Source organism: Spermophilus citellus (genome assembly GCF_964194105.1).
Source record: "Spermophilus citellus genome assembly, chromosome: 18".
Classification (NCBI taxonomy): domain Eukaryota; kingdom Metazoa; phylum Chordata; class Mammalia; order Rodentia; family Sciuridae; genus Spermophilus; species Spermophilus citellus.
Window position 1 is genome coordinate 11,696,767 of NC_138200.1, and position 18,703 is coordinate 11,715,469.

Below are 18,703 nucleotides of genomic sequence, written 5' to 3' on the forward strand. Positions count from 1 at the left end.
GGGCCCCTCGGGGGAACTAGGCGGAAACACTAGGTTTCGGGGTCGGGACGGACCCACCGGGTGCCTGAGCCAGTTCCGCTCTGCCCTGGGGGATTCTTGAGCTGCTTAGACCCCTGCAGCCGGCCAGCCTCTCAGCAGACCAGACGCCTTCACCTTCACCCTCACCTGCCCGCAGGACACCTCTCCAACTCACCTTTTCCGCATCACTTCCCTCCTGCAGTGCTCACACCCACGCTCACCCCTCTCGCCTCTCACATCCGCACCCCAAACCCCCACCTCACGCAACCCTCCCCGCACCTTAGAACACCCCTCCACAGCGCCCTCCCGCGCGCACCTTTCGCGCGTCGTTCAGCCTCCCTGGCTGACACTCACGATGTCCCCACCCTCACTCACGTCACCTTTGCACCTTCCCACGGCCCCCACGACCTCTCGCCTTCACCCACCGCCCTCACCTGCTCCCGCCACGCTGTCGCGCTCCGGCGTCCCCCCCGCGGGCCTCCGGCCCCCCTCCTCCCTGTCCCCAGACGCTCGCCCCCCAGCGCTCGCTGCCCTCACCCCCCATTGTCTCGGCCTCTCTCCCGGACCCCACTCCTTTCCCCTCCCCTCCCGGCCCCGGCCCCGCCCCGGCCTCGGCGCCCCGCCCCCGGGCGGGCAGGGGGCGGGGCGCGGGGGGCGGGGCGGGCGGCGCGGGCGGTGCAGGTGCCGGGCCCGGAGCGAGCGGCGGCGGCGGCGGCGGCGGCGGCGGCGGCGGCGGCGGCACCATGGGCCGGGCCCGGCGCTTCCAGTGGCCGCTGCTGCTGCTATGGGTGGCCGCGGCGGGGCCAGGTAGGGTTGGGGGCCGGGGTCGGCCGGCAGGGCTGGGGAGGTGGGGCGCGCCGCGGTGACAACCCGGTCGCCGCGGGGCCGCAGAGGCCGAACAATGCGCTCGGGGCCAGGCCGGGCCCCCTCCCCGGGACAAAGCGCAGCGCGGGCCGGGAGCCGGGAGCCGCGAGCGGGGGAGGGGGCGCGGGCCCCGGCCGCCTTGCCGCAGCCCCCCCACCCCGCACAGGCCCCGATCCCCGCGGGGACAAAGGGCCCGAGACACCCCCTCCCAACAAGCCCGCCTTCTCCCGGCCGGTCCCGTTGCCCTTCTGTCCGGTCTTGCGACCCCCTGTCCACCCCCGTCTGGATCCCTCTCCCTCTCCTTGTATTCCTACCCTTGTCCTCTGTCCCTCAGTCTTGAAGTCCTGTCCCTCCTTCTGTCTGTTCCCCTTTCTCCTTGCCTCCGGATTCCCCATCTCTCCATCCTGCCTTTGTCCCCCACCTTTGTCCCCTGGTCTCTGTCCCCTTTTCCTAGGTCAGTCTGCCCCCTCCCCATCATCCCTATTCACCCTGGTCTCTTCCCCTGTATTTCTGCCCTCCCTCTCTGCCCCCATTCTCCATCTCTGCTCCTGTCTTGCTGTCACCCTGGTTCTGTCCCTTTTTCTCTGTCCCTCATCTGCCCCATCCTCTTGTCTCTCTGTCCCCTATCTTTCTGTCACCCATTTCTCTAGCCCCCCTCTGTCACCTATCTCCCTCATTTCTCCTTCTGTCTGTCCCACTGTCTTCCTGTCCCCTGTCTCTGCTTCCTCTCTCTTCCCATTAAACGTCCATCCCAGGATCCTCCATCCCCATCCTTCATTCCTCCATCTCTGATCCCTCTGTGCCCTGGAGAGGAATTGAGTCAAACAGTACAGCCTAAGGAGCCCTGCGGGGAACGGGCCGTGTGCATGTGTGTAGGCAAGGGGGAATGGAGAACCTTGGCATGTGGGCAGACACGTGGATTCAGCAAATGCCTCCCCAAACTGTCCCCACCCATTCACACACCCAGGCCATGACTTATAGAGCCCCCTCCAGGACATCCAGGGAGCCATCCACACACCCTTATAACACACTGTGGGAAGCCAGAGACCCTCAAGAGAGGGTGACCCTGAGGCTGGGGACAAGGTCAGGAAATGTCACCCAAACACTCACAGTCTCATACTGTGTGTGTCTTAAACCTACTATGGATTACCCCTTCCCTGGCAGGTTGAGCCACTTTGGGGGGAAACAGATGATTGGATGGTGGCTGGGCAAAAGCTGGAAAGCTTGATGTACCACAGGGATTTGGGAGAGGAATTATAACCAGGTAGCACAAAGCTGGGGACCTGCATTTAAGTCCTGGCTCTTGCCAATTGCCATAATACCTACCCCCCACCTCTCGGCTTCAGTTGCCTTTTCTGTAAAGTGAGGATGTTGAACTCAGTGACCTGAAAGGGAATGCCTGCTTGGATGTGAAGGGCCTTCCAGCAAGTTGAGTGCCATGACACTTTCCTCCATCCAAGGTTTCAGGCAGAGCCTCCCTCACCTGTGGACAAGGTGTGGGGCGAAGCTGATCTCACATACTCTGCCTTTCTTCTGTAGTCTTCTGTGGTTCCTTCTTAACTTTTATCAGTATCTCCTTTCTTTGCAACAGACATGCCCCAATTTCCCAGATGACAGCTTTGGTACTTCAGCTGCATTTCCATCAATTTTTAATTTGCTTTATTTTTTTTTAGGCTGAAAACCAGATTCATAGGCTCTTGGAACCATTGAATCCAGTAAATAAAGAATCTGTGTATTTAGAATGTTGACATCTTTAGGATTCTAGAATCTGGAAGTCTTTAGAACCCTGATACCTTTCAAGTTCTAGAACCTCGGTGTTAGTATTGTAGAATCTTGACATCTTTAAAATTCTGAAGCATGTCAGAGTTCTTGGATCTTGATCTCTCTGCCTTGAAGAATTCTTGACTGTTTAGAGTCATGGGATTTGAGATTCTCTGAATCAAAATGTGGCCTTAGTTGACCACCTTCCCAGTTCAAGATTCCTTTCTCCAACACTTCCAGCACTTTTGGGAGATAGCTAAGCCTTATCCTTAGTTTGATTTTAAAGTCCCTCCTTCCTGTCACCCTAATCTTCTCTGTAAATGTCCTCTAAATTACATGGTGCAGGGCTTTACAAGGGGAGAGCAAGCTTGGTATCTTGGGAAGAACTCTAAGCTAGGAGCTAAGGAGCTATGTCCCAGCCTCGCCCAGTTCATTGGTATAGTTTTGTCAGTCTCTGTCCTCTCTGAGCCTCACATTCCCCTTCTGTAGAGCCTGGGGCAGGGAGCTGGGGCACATGGCCTCCAAGGGCCCTGCTTGCTTTCCTTTTCATTGGATATTTCCGAAGGGTCTTGGCCATCAAGTTTTAGACGGCATCAGTGGCCTCCACATTTCCCCCTTAGTCCCCGCTTTCCTCTCTCACTTTACTTAGCCAGCAGGAACGGGAATGGGAGATGGAGTCTGTCTGTACCCTTTCAAAAATGTATTTGCTCTTTCCTGGCTTATTTATCTGCTAAGAATACCAGAAGAAGGTGGTGAGATTCATGGCAAAAGAAAGAAGGGTCCAAGATGAGCAGAGGAGAGGAAGTGAGAAAGAGCTGAATTGCCTGCCCAGAGATGCATACAGGGAGAAACAGGGAGCCACAGCCCAGAAACTGGGCAGAACAGAAAGAAGCAACCAGATCTGCAGATACCAAGAAAGAATAAAGAGGCTGTTCGGAGTTGGGGATCCTGTGGAGGGGGAGCCTGTGATCCCGAATAATGTTTCCCTCCCAGGGTGACTCACTTTTCCCTGCTGAAGTTCTGACCAGCCATTCTGAAAACAGGGGGATCCTCCCCTCATTGTGAGTCACCCCAAGGAACAGGTCCTGGGAGATTTCTGTCACTGACCCCCACCCACCCCTGAGCTGGATGCTTGAGTCCCCAGCCTGGGGGTGGGGGTCAGGTTCCACCATGGATTTCAAGACCTTAGATAGAGCAGGGCTTGGGCCCAGGGGTGGGTTAATGTCGTGCGAGCCTGGCCTGTCCCCGACTTGGGGAACACAAAGGCAGCTTTCTTTCTCTGGCTTGGTGGGGGGGTTGGAGTCAGTTAGACCCGCCAGCATCTAATGGCCTGTGGCACCAGGACCCAAGCACCCATGGTCTTAGCTTACGCAGACCCCAGGCCCATCAGAACCAGGCACCCATGCTCTTCTGCATACACCCAGTGGGCCAAGGGGGCAGGGGCAGAGCCTGGGCTTCTCCAGGAAGGGAGTGCATAGAGGGCACTCAGGGTGGAGGATCAGACAGGGGGTGCTCAGTGCAGGCTTGCACCCTTCCTGGAGCAGGAATTTATCCCCCAACCCCATGCCAAGGGTGAGTCCTCCAGAGGACTCCCCGCCTCCTTTCTGGGCATGAGGCCTGGAATCTAGGGAGTCCCGAATATCCCTGGAACGCGGGGGCCACAGGGAAGACTTTGTGTGTGAGGCTGCTGACTCACCCCGACGCCCCCACCTGATGCTTGGGTCCCCAGAGAGAAGGGAGACAAAGAACTGAGGAAGACAGGACTGTGATTCTGGAGTTGGGGACTGTGGACTTGGAATTGGAAGTTTCCAGGAAAGGAGAGGCTGGGGACCTGGACCTCAGGGCCTGAGGGAGAAGGGCTGGGTCCTGGGATGCCTGGGTCTGATGGAGGAGGAGTTGGGTCCTAGACCCCTGGGTCTGATGGAGGAGAGGCCAGGGGTTTGGACTCCCGAGTCTGAAGGAGGAGGACTGGGACCTGGACCTCCGGGCCTGAGGGAGGAGGACTGGGTCCTGGGATCTGTGGGTCTGATGGAGGAGGAGTTGGGTCCTGGACCCTGGGTTGGAGGGAGGAGGGGCCAGGGGTTCAGACTCCTGAGTCTGGAGGAGGACTGGGACCTGGCCCCCTGGGTCTGAGGGAGGAGGACTGGGGTCTGGACTCCTGGTTCTGAAGGAGGAGAGGGTTGGGAGTCCATACTTCTCGGTCTCAAGGGTGGAAGGGTACCGATTCGACTCCTGGGTCCTGAGAGAAGAAAGGACTGGGTGGGGGGCCCACTCCAGGTTTCCAAAGGAGGAGGCTGGGACCCTGATGCCTAGGTCCTGCGAATACAGGCGCCTTTACAAGGCTGAGCTGGGGAAGAATTGATGCTTTGTGCAAGGATGTTCGGACTCCGCCATTGATGGGGGGCTGGGGGGGGTTCAGTCAGGACGCAGGGATGTACCACCTCCCTAGGGGAGGAAGGGGGGAAGGAGGCAAGATGCCAGGAGCCCCCTGGGGAGCGGATACAGGGAGGGTGGCAGTGACCTTCCCAGAACTGTGACCTTGAAACTCCCTTGGGTATTCGCTGACTCAGGACCCAGGAAGTGCTCCCCCCACCTCGTTTGTTCTCCGTGGAAACATCCACCAGCTGTGTACTCTGGACCCCTGGCTCCTGGGTCCAGAGGAGGAGGGGCTGGAGGCTCAGACTTCTGGTTTTGAAGGGGGAGAAGGCTGGGGGTTCAGACTCCTGGGTGCTGAAGGAGGAGGGGCTGGGACCTGGACGGCTGGAGCCTGGGAGAGGAGGAGGTTGGGAGCTAGATTTCTGGGCCTAAAGGAGGAAGAGGGGGGCAGACTCCTGGAAGCTGATGGAGGAAGGGCTGGTCCCGAGAAAGGAGTGTTGGGGAGCTGGACTCTGGGTCTAAGGACAGAGGATGCCAGGTTCCTGGGTGTCTCTACACATCACCTGCTCAGCCACTCTTTCCCAAACCCTCCCCTGTCCCTTTTTTCAGGCACCATCCCCATGACGACTCCTGGCTGTCAACACAGTTTAAAGGGCCAGTGCCCCAGTCCCAAAAGCTCAGCCCCTCTCTGACCAGAAAGGCCCGCCCCCCACCACCCCCCAACCCCCAAAACAAAAGCTCCTGGGACATTAATATTCCAGGCACAGACACTGTTGGTTACTGACTCCTCAGGAGGGGGAGGGAATAAAACAAAAGCCCCCCACCCTCACCCCATGTGCACCCTCAAGCAGAGAACAGTGGATAGATTGGGGGGTGCAGATCCAGAGGTCCTGGTGGCTCCCAAGAGATGGTGAGTTTTGTCACTGACCTGCCTGAGACCCCCCCCCAGCCTCATTCTCCACATCTGTAGAATGGGGGGCTAGCATTAGACTAGCTCTGAGGTCCAGGACCCATGGATAAACTTCTAGATACTTTTTAAAGCACGAGAACTTGCAGGCCCATTTCCCCAAGCGTGGGGGTATTCCAGGAAGCCTCCCCGAGCTGTAGGCACCCAGCTGATCCCTAGGAGGCAGGCCCTGGCATCAACTGCATTTTACAGAGTGGGTGATCTAGACTCCAGAAGGTTAGCACACTTGCTCACGGTCACACAGATGGCACATGGTGGAACTGAGGTCAACCCGGGGTTTAAGATGAGACTAATGAAGTCCCAAAGGCACCATGAGGCTGAAATGAGATCCCGTCAGACACAGACCATTCATTCAGCAAGCTCCCCAGGTACTCACCAAGGGTCAGGCATGCGCTGGGCACTGGGGTGCAGCAGCAAACCCAGTGGGTTACCTCCCTGGCTTCGTGGAGTATACAGGGATGGGGGACAAACAGACAGTCAGCAGGTCACTCAGTGACATCACTCTAGAAGATATAGACCAGTGGGGAGGAACTAGAGAGTGTTCTGGAAGTGAGGGGACAAGAAGTGGTAAAGGTTGCTCTGCAGAGGTGTCCGAATTAGAACAGAAGGCAGCCCTGGGATGGTGGAGGGGCGGGAAAGAACATTCCAGACAGAGGCAAGAGCACGTGCAAAGGCCTGGGAGTGGGAACAAGGGACCTCGAGGCCAGTGAGCACAGTGAGCATCGAAGTACAGGAGAGCCATGGCCAGGGAGCCGAGACAAGGGCCATGTACAACCTCGAAGGCCCAGGGAAGGGGTGGATTTTATTCCTAGTTGTAACGGGCAGCCCTCAGAGGGTTTGTGTTTTTGGCACCAGGGGTTGAATCCAGGGGTGCTTAACCTCTGAGCCACATCCCCAGCCTTTTTTAATCTTTTATTTTGAAACAGGGTCTCACTTAGTTGCTTAGAGCCTCACTAAGTTGCTGAGGCTGGCCTTGAACTGGTTACCCTCCTGCCTCAGCCACACAAGTTGCTGGGATTACAGGCAAGCATCACCATGCCCACCCTCAGAGGGTTTTTTGTTTGTTTGGTTGTTGTGGTGCAGGGCATTGAACTAGGATCTTGCGCATGAGAGGCAAACGCTTTACGAAAGAGCTACATCCTGCTAGTCCCCAGCCTCCTGAAGGGCTTTAAGCAGAGAGGTGACTTGATCTGACTGTTTGAAAAGTCCACTTGGCTTCTGTGTGGAAAATGGACTTGGAGGAGGCAGGCACAGGAACGGAGGGACCCACAAGTGGGCTCTCGAAGGGTCCTGGTGAGAAATGATGTTGGAGGAGGAGGGTGGCAGGAGAGGTAGACAGAAGTAAGTAGATTTGGTTATGTTTGGGGGTAAAATGGACAGATATTGCTGATGGACAGAGTGTTGGGGTGAGAAAAAGGAAGGGAGTATGGGTAATTTCTAGATGTTTTTGGGCTGAGCAACTGGGTGGATGGTTGTCACACTTCTTGAGGTTGTAAAAACTTGGGGAAGAAAATATTTGGGATATGTTAATTTTGACAGTCCAGGAGGTGTTAGCAAATAAAAGAAAGAAAAAAGAAAAGAAACAAATACCAAACTTGACACCCCAATGAAATACTGGTTTAAAAGTGTTATCCTCAGGGCTGGGGTTGTGGCTCAGTGGTAGAGTGCTTGCCTAGCATATGTGAGGCCCTGGATTCAATCCTCAGCACCACATAAAAATAAATAAAGTAAAAAAAATCCATTGACAACTAAAAAATATATTTTAAAAAAGTGTTATCCTGATACATAAAAAGTCCAGAGTAGGAGTCCAGGGTTCTTGCTGCAGCTCCACATCTTCACCAGAGACCCAGACATCTTCTGGCTCTTGGTTCCACCAGTCCTATTGCTCCTATCCTCATGGCACAAGATGTCTACCAGAATTCTATGCATCACAGCCTAGTTCCAGGTGGCATGACAGTGACCCAGTAGAAAAAGGATTTGGTCCCATGTTCAGGAAGGAGACACAACACTTTTGCTTATATCCAATGGGACAGAACTTTTTCACATAGCTCATCTAGCTGCAAGGGAGACAGAAAATAACACTTTCTGGTGGACATAGAGCAACCATAAAATACAATCAGGGTTCTTTTACTGGGCAGAATGGATGTTTGGACAGGAAGCCAGCAGTCTCTTATTTCTATCCTGCAGAATTCATCTTTTCTACCCCTTGACCCCCAAATTAGGTTACCTATCCTCTTAACAGGAAAATCACACTTTGATGAGATATTTCATTGATTTGTGTGTACTTCCCCATTACCTAAAGACTTTCCAGGGTAGGGGCCTCATCTCTGGGTACCTAGTCCCTAGTACCTACTGGATGCTCAGCAAATACTCAATTGAATGAACGAAATCCTGAAACAAAATGTAAGAGACATGGATAGTTAACTGGCATTTAAAGACAACCATATGTGATCATTTTCCTGCTTTGAGACCTCACTGATCTTTAGGATAAAAGACTTATCATTTGCAATCCATCAGGAGCATATCCCACAGCCCATGGCCAACACTGGACACTGCACCCACCAGCCAGGAGTGGATATGGATGCAGGATATGGAACCAGGGAGACCAGGTGCAGATCCTGGCTCTGACACCCTTGGCTGCGACTGTGGGCAACTCATTCCGTCTCTCTGGGCCAATTTTCTTACCTGTAAAATTGGAACTGGGACTTGAGGCCCTGTGTTTAATCCTTAGCCTTAATTAATTAATTAATTTTAGAAAGTGGAAATTGGGAAAAATGGGGATTGAAAATAGCGCATAACTTATACAAGTATTGTGAAAATTAAATGGAAAATATGTAGGTAATGACCTTTAACACAGGGCCTAGCACAGCAGTGACCTGATCATAAGCAGTAGCTGTAGTGGTTATTCTTACTTTGAAGAAGACAATGATGGTGATGGCGATGCTACTGCTGATTAGTCTTGGCTTTCCATTTTCCCTGTAGGCTATTTCCTCTGATAGTGGTAGAAATACTTTCCTTCCCCCCCCCCCCCCCAGTACTGGGAATTGAACCCAGGGCCTCACATGCGCTAGGCAAGTGTCCTACCACTGAGCCACACCTCCCGCCCAACACTGCCTTTCTCACCCCACACCTTGTTCCTCTGATGATTATTCAGGGTAAGTTAACTGCTGTAATAAACAGGCCCCAAAATCTCAATAGCTTAACAAAAAAGTGTATTTCTTGCCATGTCACTGTCCTGTATGGGAAGGTCACGGGGAACAGTCAGTCAGGGACTGGGGCTTCTTCTACCTTAACATTCTGTGTTCTTCTAAGTTCCCCAGAGTCATCTCCAGCCAGAGATCCTGAAGGATTGTGAGGGAGATGGTTCAGGTGGGGAAGAAGTGTTTCTGTCTTCCACTTAGATCCCATTGGCCAGAAATCAGTCACATGGTTCCACCCAAGTGCAAAGGATGCTGGGAAAAGTACCATAAGTTTGTTAGGTATCCATTAACTTTACAGTGGAACCGACTTCCCCAAATTTAGAGGCTCAAAGCAACAACCACTCTTTTTGTTCATGACTCTGGGTCAGAATCTGTGCTGGGTTGGGTGGGCAGACTTCTCTTGGTCTCACCTGGATTCACCTGCATGGCTGTGGTCACCCGGTGATGCAGCTGAGGCTGGATGATCCAGAGTTGCTTCATGCCAGCAGAAGCTGGTTGGTGCTGGCTGTGGCTCACTTTCTCTAGCCATGTGGGATCTTTCCCTTCCACGGGGCTAGTTGTGGTATCTTCACCCAGCAGCTCAGGGCAGCAGAGAGCACAAGTGGAAGTAGCAAGGCCTCTCCAGGGCCTGTTATTTCTACAATATCACTTCTAGCAAATTCTGTTCATCACTGCAAGTCACAGGCCTGCCCAGATTCAAGGAGGCAGAGTAGGAGTAGGAGGAGGAGCAGCAAGTGAATTTGCAAAGGACATATCCAGGAATGGGAAAAATATGATGGCCATCTTTGCAGACAAGCTACACTTGGTGCTCAAGTGTGAAAGATGGGATGTGGTGAATACATCAGCCTCCCACGCCTGTGAATGCTGGCTCCCTCTTTAACATCCAGACTCAATGGAGTTTTCTCCCAGAGTCTACTGTGACCACCCATCTCCCTGGGCGGTTCTAGTCTCCCCTTCTCTGGGCTCCCAGTGTGTCCTGTGCTGCCACACTAGGCATATACCCTAGATCTTGCTCAGCTCCTCTAGAGAACAGAATTTTCCCCAGGTCTCAGACTCTAGATGGCAGGAAATGTTGGTGGAATGAACTGAAGGAGAGGGGAAGAAGGATTGGAGGGTTGGATGGAAGAGGAAAGAGGAAGAAAGAAAAAATTGAACTGCAGCCTTCAGGGAGTCTCTTGCCTCTCTGTCTCCTGGTCCAGGTTCCGGACAAGAAGTACAGACAGAGAATGTGACGGTGGCTGAGGGCGGGGTGGCAGAGATCACCTGCCGTCTGCACCAGTATGATGGGTCTATAGTTGTCATCCAAAACCCAGCACGGCAGACCCTCTTCTTCAATGGCACCCGTGGTGAGTGCTGGGGCCTGGGCTCCTGTATCCCCAAAGAGGACACTGCTGGGTCTGGAGGGAGGAAGGCTCTGGGGACCCGCACACCCAGCCACAGGCGAGAAGGCCTGAATAACCTGGGTCCCCAAGGGGATAAATAGATGGACACCTCAGACTTAGGTATGGCTGGAGAAAGGCAGAGGGCTGAACTTGGAACACCTGGGGGGGGGGGGTAGGCTTGAGGCCAGCACTCCTTGAGCTCAGCCTTCTCTCCCCTCTCTCTAGCCCTGAAGGACGAGCGTTTCCAGCTTGAGGAGTTCTCCCCGCGCAGGGTGAGGATCCGGCTCTCAGATGCCCGCCTGGAAGACGAAGGGGGTTACTTCTGCCAGCTCTACACGGAGGATACCCACCACCAGATTGCCACACTCACCGTGCTAGGTAATGGCTCCCCTCCTCAGACCCAGGCCCTCCTCTTTCTCCTCTGCTTCTCCTTCATCCTGAGACTTTTTTTTTTTTTTTTTTGGTATCAGGGATTGAACTCAGGGGCACTCAACCACTGGGCCACATCCCCAGCCCTATTTTGTATTTATTTAGAGACAGGGTCTCACTGAGTTGTTTAGCGCCTCACTTTTTGCTGAGCCTGACTTTGAACTCACGATCCTCCTGCCTCAGCCACCGGGCCAGGCCCTTGGTTGTTTTTAACCTCTGGGCATCTGGCTCCGGGAGGCCTTCCTGACTAGTCTCTGCATTTGACTCCTGACACCTGGAACCCAGGCTCCCTTTGGTCCCTGCCATCTGGCAGCCTGGTTGCCTTGAGCCTACTTCGTTCTCTCCTAACCCCCTTCTCCTTGTGGCAGTGGCCCCAGAGAATCCAGTGGTGGAGGTCCGAGAGCAGGCGGTGGAGGGCGGAGAGGTGGAGCTCAGCTGCTTAGTTCCACGGTCGCGACCTGCCGCAGTCCTGCGCTGGTACCGGGACCGCAAAGAACTGAAAGGTACCCAAGGCTGGATGCCAGCGAGGGGTGGGACTTGAGAAAGGGCGGGGCTTAGGAAGGATGTTCATTTAATGTGGGCGGGGCCCAGAGAAAAGTGCACACAGTTCTGACAACTAGCCCTTCAATATGCAGCTATTGAATGAACTGATGGATGAGATATGGGAGTGAAAGAGGAAGGGACTTTGGGAAGATGCACTTGAGCCCCTGGTTTGGGGAGGACTTGGAGGGAAAGAGGTGGGGACCGTGGGTGGGGCGAAGCTTGGCAAATAGCCTGTTTAAGGATTGGTGAGGGGGGCGGAGCCAAAATCCTGGCCTGACTGTGTCTCTGGTGTGGCTTGGCAGGAGTGAGCAGCGGCCAGGAAAATGGCAAGGTCTGGAGCGTGGCTAGCACAGTGCGGTTCCGTGTGGACCGCAAAGACGATGGCGGTATTGTCATCTGTGAGGCACAGAACCAGGCGCTGCCCTCTGGACACAGCAAGCAGACGCAGTATGTGCTGGATGTGCAGTGTAAGTGCCCAGCAGGCAGGGTCCTGGGGGGTCCCCACACCAGCCACCCACCAGCATGATGGGGAAACCACTCCTCCTTCTTCCTTCTGCTCTCAGATTCTCCCACGGCCCGTATCCATGCCTCCCAGGCCGTGGTGAGGGAGGGAGACACGTTGGTGCTTACATGTGCTGTCACGGGGAACCCCAGGTGAGCTCTAAAGCCCAAGACTCCTATCCTTAGAAGAGGGATGGGGACATAGACACCTGAGTCTCAGGAATGTACAGCCTCAGCGAACAGGACTTGGGGTTCAGACTTCTGAGTCCAGAAGGAGAAGAGGGTCTGGGGACCCATACTCCTGGATCCCGAGGAAGGAGGCTCTGGAGCCCCAGGCTCTTGGGTTCTCAGGATGCAAGGGACTGGAAGGGCTAATTCTTGAGACCTTGGTGACAATGGAAGCTGGGCCTGGGACTTGCTTTTCCAGAAAGGAAGGGGCTAGTGGGAGCCTCTTAACTGGAGGTCTGGGCTGGGTTAGCTGTATATCTAGAGAATTCTGAGAAGCCGACTTGGGTGCTGGCATGGGGTCCTAACTTTGCCTATAATTTACCCCTGCCCAGGCCAAACCAGATCCGCTGGAACCGTGGGAATGAGTCTCTCCCAGAGAGGGCCGAGGCTCTGGGGGAGACTCTCACGCTGCCTGGTCTAGCTTCAGCGGATAATGGCACCTACACTTGCGAGGCGTCCAACAAACATGGCCACGCGAGGGCGCTCTACGTGCTGGTAGTCTACGGTGAGGGCAGGCTGCGGCATGCCTGGGGGCAGGGGCAGGGCGTTTAGGGGCGGGGCTTGGGCAAAGACTAGTGGTGAAGAGCTCCTAGTAGACTTATTACAACTGGGGGGCCAGACTGGGTTCAAATTCGGCTCTGCCTTACTTTCCTCCTGGGTAAAGTGGAAATAGACAATATCCCCCACCTCACTGAGTGGTTGTTAAGATTTTATGAACTAAATATGTTAAGCGATTGGAATGCCCCCCCCCCCCAACATAAGTTGTATGTTTAGCACTTATTACCGTACAACAGGGAATTTGGAGGTGGTTAGGCCCCAGCTGAGAACTTTAAATACCCGGAGCATTTTAGACGAAGTGGGAAGGGACCTGTTGCTTGGACATTCTCTGGTGGGGGAAGGTGTCCTGCAGGACTGAGTCAAAGAAAAGGGATGTACTCTCTCTATCCTCTGGGGGAATGGAGGAAGCGGTGGGAAGGAGGGCAGGAATTGGGATCAGGCAATGTACAAAACAACAAGTATTCTTAAAGGAAGGGACATCTGGAAAGAGGGGAACCATGAGAGGGGACTACAAGGTGGCAGTAATTTTGAGGGGCAGGGTACATAAGGAGAGAGGTTATAAGCAGTGTGAGCTTAAAGAGTTTGGCAGCGATGGAACCATTCTCTGATGACCTGGGCCTGCTCCGTCTCTCTGGCAGACCCTGGTGCCGTGGTAGAGGCTCAGACGTCGGTTCCCTACGCCATTGTGGGCGGCATCCTGGCACTGCTGGTGTTTCTGATCATATGTGTGCTAGTGGGCATGGTCTGGTGCTCCGTACGACAGAAGGGTGAGTGGGGGCGGGGCCTGAATACAAGGAAGGGTGTGTGGGTCGTGGGATTCGGAAGGGGCGGAGCCTAGAGCTCAGATTCAAGAGGGCGGGCTTAGAGGCAGTGTGAGGGGGCGGGGCCTCAACCTAGCTTCCAAACCGGGCGGAGATTCCAAAGGGGTCGTCTTGGTCTAGGACTCTGAAAAGGGTGAGATTTAGAAGCCCAATTAAAGGCAGGGATCTGAATAAAACAACTTATCTTCCTGATTGCTGGATTCATTGGGAGCCCAGCAAGGGCACACCATCAAGCATAGGGCTAGAGTGGATCTTTCCATGAACTTTTGGAGCCTTCCTAATTCTGCTTTTACCTCCTTCTCTGCCATTGTTTTGCTCGTCACCGATGCTATTCCCCATCCTGTATGTTCCATTTCTCCCTCCTCTTTCACTGGTGTCTGTCTTGCTTGTCTTCCTATCTCCATATATTTCTTTACATCTCCTGGACCCACATGTATGTCCCCACTGCCCTGGGGTCTGTCACCCCTCAGGCTCCTATCTGACCCACGAGGCCAGTGGCTTGGACGAGCAGGGAGAAGCAAGAGAAGCCTTCCTCAATGGCAGTGACGGACACAAGAGGAAAGAAGAATTCTTCATCTGACCCTACCCCCACCCCAGGCCTGGACCTAGGCTGGGGTCCCTCCACTGCCAGCTGCAAGGAACCAGCAAAGACATTTACCAGAGTCTGGGATGGTGGGCTTCTCCCCCTCACCACTAACACCTCAGACGCTTGGGCAGGGATGGGGGGTGTTGGATGCCTGGCCAGAAGTGAGGGCCCAGAGGTCTGGGTCCTCCCCAGGCAGGGGCCAAAGGTCCAGATCCCCCAAGTCCAGGGAGGGCAGTAGGGATTGGGTTGGGGGAAGATAACTGGGGGAAGGCCATGGCCCTCAGGCTACAGAACCAGGTCTTGTGGGGAGGGGGTCAGATTCTGGGAACTGTGGGGTGGGCAGGGAAGGGGAACACAGATTTCTTTGGGGGTCCCAGACCCCACGCCAGCCATTGTAAGAGTTCCACAGAGCTCTGGGCACCTCTTTGCAAAGCCATGTTTGCACGGTGGGAGGAGGGGTGGGGGGAGGGTTTGGAAACAGGGATTCTGTGTCTTTGTGTCATAACTTTGATGGGGGCAGTGAGGGAGACAGCCCCGACCCTTATCTCCAACCCCCCTTCCCCAGGTTCCTGGGCTCCCCTTCCCTCCACCTCCTCCTCTACCCCTGTCCCACCCATATTTGTCTTTCCACCCACTCCTGGGGGGGCCTTCCCCATCTCTCCTCCAGGCCCCCCGGGGAGAGGGAAAGGAGTTTGGGGGGATGTGTGGTCTCTATGGTTTTATATATAATATATTAAAAAAATCAAAAATCTGTATGAAAATATCAGATTGCACCCCTCCCCCCACTCCTGGCTTTTGGCCCCTTTTTCTTGTTTTAAAAAACACACACATTTTTGTACGGGGCGGGGAGGGGAACTGGGAGGGGGTTTGGCAATCCCACTAACCACCATTAAACTGAGGAGAGAACAAGTGTTGGGGTGGCTGTGTGTCTGTCACTCTGACATTAATCTCCAGGGAAACTTTCACTTGCATCTCATCCTGTCCCTGTCCTGCTCAAAACCTCTCCTTAGCTAGATCAATCAAAGCCCTTTAGTCTGATATCTCATTTATCTAAATTATAGATGTATTATTTGAACTTTAGATTACAATATAACCGCTTACCAAAAAAAAAAATAATAATAATAACCTCTTACAAACCAGGGTGTGTGCCTGTAGGCTCAGCTACTCTGAAGCTAAGTAGGAGGATTGTCTGAGCCCAAGAGTTCAAGACCAGCCTAAGCCTTAAAAACAAAACTAGGGGCTGGGGTTGTGGCTCAGTGGTAGAGCACTTGCCTAGTATGTGTGAGGCACTGGGTTTGATCCTCAGCACCAAATAAAAATAAGTAAAATAAAGGTCCATTGACAACTAAAAAAAAAATTAAAAAACAAAACAACTAAACTCCATCAATGTGCCAGGTGTTGCTTAAATTCTGCAAAGTTCAGGGTGAATAAGACAGGCAAATGCTAGGTATTATAGGTAGTTTAGCATGTAATGCCAGATTCGTGGGACCCCAATAGACCTCCAGGAGCAGAATCTGATGCAATCACACAAGAGTCTTTATTGTAAACTCGAGCCTGGACTCACAACCTTTCCACACATTCACTGGCAGGAACAAGTTGGGTAGGGGTGATTGGTTAGTACAAGAGGGGGATTCCTTTGAACTGATTGGTTTAAGCCACTAGGGGAGTACATGCTAAACTACATGGTTTCCCAACATGTTATCAACTACCATAAACTACTGGGGGGGTCATCTGGCATCCCAGGTATTTTTCCTGTCTCATGCTGATTGGTGGTGCTAGGGGGTTATTATGGGTCCTCACCTAGCCTGAGTCAGGAACATCTGGGTCGCATTCAAACAACTCAGCAGGTTGGGTATGTGCCTAGAAGTGCTCTGTGAGTTTTTCCAAGGACAAGGGTCATGCCCCTTTCCTTGGACAAGCTTTGAGGTAGAAGCTTTTTTCAAAAATGGAGTCACCTCAGTTTCTCAAGCACCAATCTGAAGTTTGATCCTGCTCTAGGTACTGAGCATCTAAAATGACGACTCCATTTTTACCCTCATGAAGCTTTCCTGAGGAAAACAGACTATAATTGAGGAATCATACAATGTCAGATTGTGATAACGACCATTAAAGAAAAATTGTAGCTGGGCCTGGTGATACCGCTGGTTACCAGTATAACACTAGAGAAGCACGCGAGGCAAGCATATAAAGCAGGATTTATTTAAAAGGGTAACATAGACCTCTCCTTGGAGGGAGCAGGGGGCCGTAGCTGGTATCCTGGTATCCCCAGAAGCAAGGGTGTTCTGCCTTTTTTTAATAGCTCTTAGGCTTCCTTTGTTCTCCTGCTCTCTTTTCCTTATCTCTCTCCTTCCTGCCTATGTGACTAGGCCTGGGAGATGCTCAATGAGATGGCCAAAAGGTGAGAAGCAGGTGGGCTAAGTTGGAGTGATCTGGGCTGGAAGGGGGTGTGATTAACAACTCCCTGTAGGGACAGGTTACCTTAACAACAGGTTTGAACAGGGGCAGATTATCTTGATAACAGTGGAGGAAGGGCTCTAAAGGCATTAACATTTTTTAAAAAGTATTTATTCTCAAGTTTTAAGTGGACACAATATTTTTATTTTACTTCTATGTGGTGCTGAGGATCAAACCCAGTGCCTAGTGCATGCTAGGCAAGCGCTCTACCACTGAGCCACAACCCCAGCCCCCTCCCCCGCATTAGCATTTTAATAGCTCTCCAACTTTCTGGACTCAAATTGGCCTCCTTGATCCCACCTGACTCAATTTACCTGTTATACTGACTGCCTGTCTAATTCTGGCTTCAATGGTGGCAGAGCTATTCAGGAGGCTGAGGCAGAAAAAGCCCAAGTTCTAGGTCGGCTGGCAAATTAGGGAGACCCTGTCTCAAAGAATAAAAAGAATAAAAGGGCTGAGGTTGTGTCAAATGCTTCTGGGCTCAATTCCCAGTACCACCAAAAATAAATTTAAAAAATAATATGTAGAGATGTGCAGTACCATTTTAACACGTTACTATGAAAACTTAAATTATACAGCAGTAGAGAGAACAGGCCATGGAGTCCCATGCATCTTTCGCTCCAGTTTCAACAAACAGTTGAAAAAGCAAGGCCAGTCTTGCTTTGTTCAAACTCCAATCTGAAGATGCTGTTATAATCAGGGAAAGCCTCTTAAGTTGACATGTGTTTCAAGATAGGAATTGTGAGCACAGCTATTAAAAGATCTGATGGAAAAGCATTTTCAGGCAAAGGGAACAGCAAGATCAAAGGCGCAAGATGGTAAAGAGATTGGCTATCTAAAGTCAAGTGGAGCTAGACAGGAGTGGATGAAAAGGAGGGTAGGTGAGGCCAGAAGGAGAAATAGGGCCAGACCACGTGACAGACCCTGAAGCTATGATACATGAGTTTAGGTTTTGTTTGTTTGTTTTAAGTTGTAATGGGACTCCATGGAAGAGTTTTAAATTGCTGTGTGACAAAGTTATTTCTTCCTAGAAGGCTGGAACCTTGCAACGGCTTCCTATACTCAGAATAAAGTCTAAGCTCTTTAAAATCGCCCGTAGAATTTCCCTTCTCCAACCGTGTTTCGGGGACAGTAAGCTGCTTTCACTTCTTCAAACTATGCACTTCTTGTTGTTGTTGTTTTGCCTGCCTCTGGGCTTTTGACCTTGATGTTCCTTCTGCCAGAAAGACTCCCATTCTAGTTGGCACCTATTCATACTTGGCTTAAAAATCACCACCTTTTGGAAGTCTTTCCAGTATCCCAGGCTGAGGCGGGCGCTTCTTCTGGCACCCACAGCTTCCTATGCGCCAACCATTCCAGGTGTGACCCTTTTAGGTAGTAGTCTAATTATGTGTAGATCTTCCGTTGACCATAGCGCCACAAAGATGGGGCCAGATCTGTCCTATTCACTGCAAAAAAAAAAAAAAAAAAAATGTTCACCAGCACACGCCTGGCACAGAAGAGATCAATACATATTTATCCTGCTTGGAGGGGTGTAAAGATTGATAGGGATCATGGCCCTTGCCAACTGTCTTCGGATGTAAACTGATACCCAACTAAGACAAGATTTAGCCACTTGGCACTTAGTCTGCAGTTCCTAAACGCATGCGCTTTACTCAAGGGACCCCCCCTCATATGCTAATCACTGCGCTCGAGAGTACAGCCTCTCCCAGGCATATGCAAATCACTCCTTCCAGTGCTGGAGGCCCTCCTTTGTTGCGCGCTAGGATTATGTAAATGAGAAGGCCTCCGATCCAGGATCCCGGCCGAGTGGTCGCCCTCCACCCACAACGCATCCTATTTTCATAAAGCGCGTTCCAGCTACGCACACGCACGCGCGAGCCCTGGAGCTTCTCGATCCTTCAGGTCGCGGACTGTACCAAGTAAACGCGGGCAGTGAGGGGCAAAGCACGGCAACCCGTGCGCGGGTTCCCTCCGTGGCCCGACTCGGATAGCCCCTCTTCCCACAGTGCGAC

At 52.7% G+C, this 18,703-nt stretch overlaps 1 protein-coding gene and 1 long non-coding RNA gene across 2 annotated transcripts; one reads left to right on the forward strand and one right to left on the reverse strand.

Annotated features, from left to right (window-relative positions):
* The first annotated feature begins 672 nt into the window (after positions 1 to 672).
* On the forward strand, positions 673 to 14,823 carry CADM4 (cell adhesion molecule 4). Its single transcript, XM_081275452.1, has 9 exons — positions 673 to 825; positions 10,386 to 10,532; positions 10,794 to 10,946; positions 11,366 to 11,500; positions 11,843 to 12,007; positions 12,104 to 12,194; positions 12,602 to 12,774; positions 13,466 to 13,594; positions 14,119 to 14,823. Exons 1-9 carry the CDS (start codon positions 762 to 764, stop codon positions 14,226 to 14,228), a joined length of 1,167 nt encoding a protein of 388 aa, XP_081131578.1. The 5' UTR covers positions 673 to 761; the 3' UTR covers positions 14,229 to 14,823.
* A 1,589-nt stretch (positions 14,824 to 16,412) lies between these two features.
* LOC308638222 lies at positions 16,413 to 18,696 on the reverse strand. Its single transcript, XR_014019796.1, has 2 exons — positions 18,557 to 18,696; positions 16,413 to 18,136 (listed from the first exon to the last, which is right to left on the reverse strand). It is a non-coding gene; the product is annotated as an uncharacterized lncRNA (long non-coding RNA).
* Between the last annotated feature and the right edge of the window lie 7 nt (positions 18,697 to 18,703).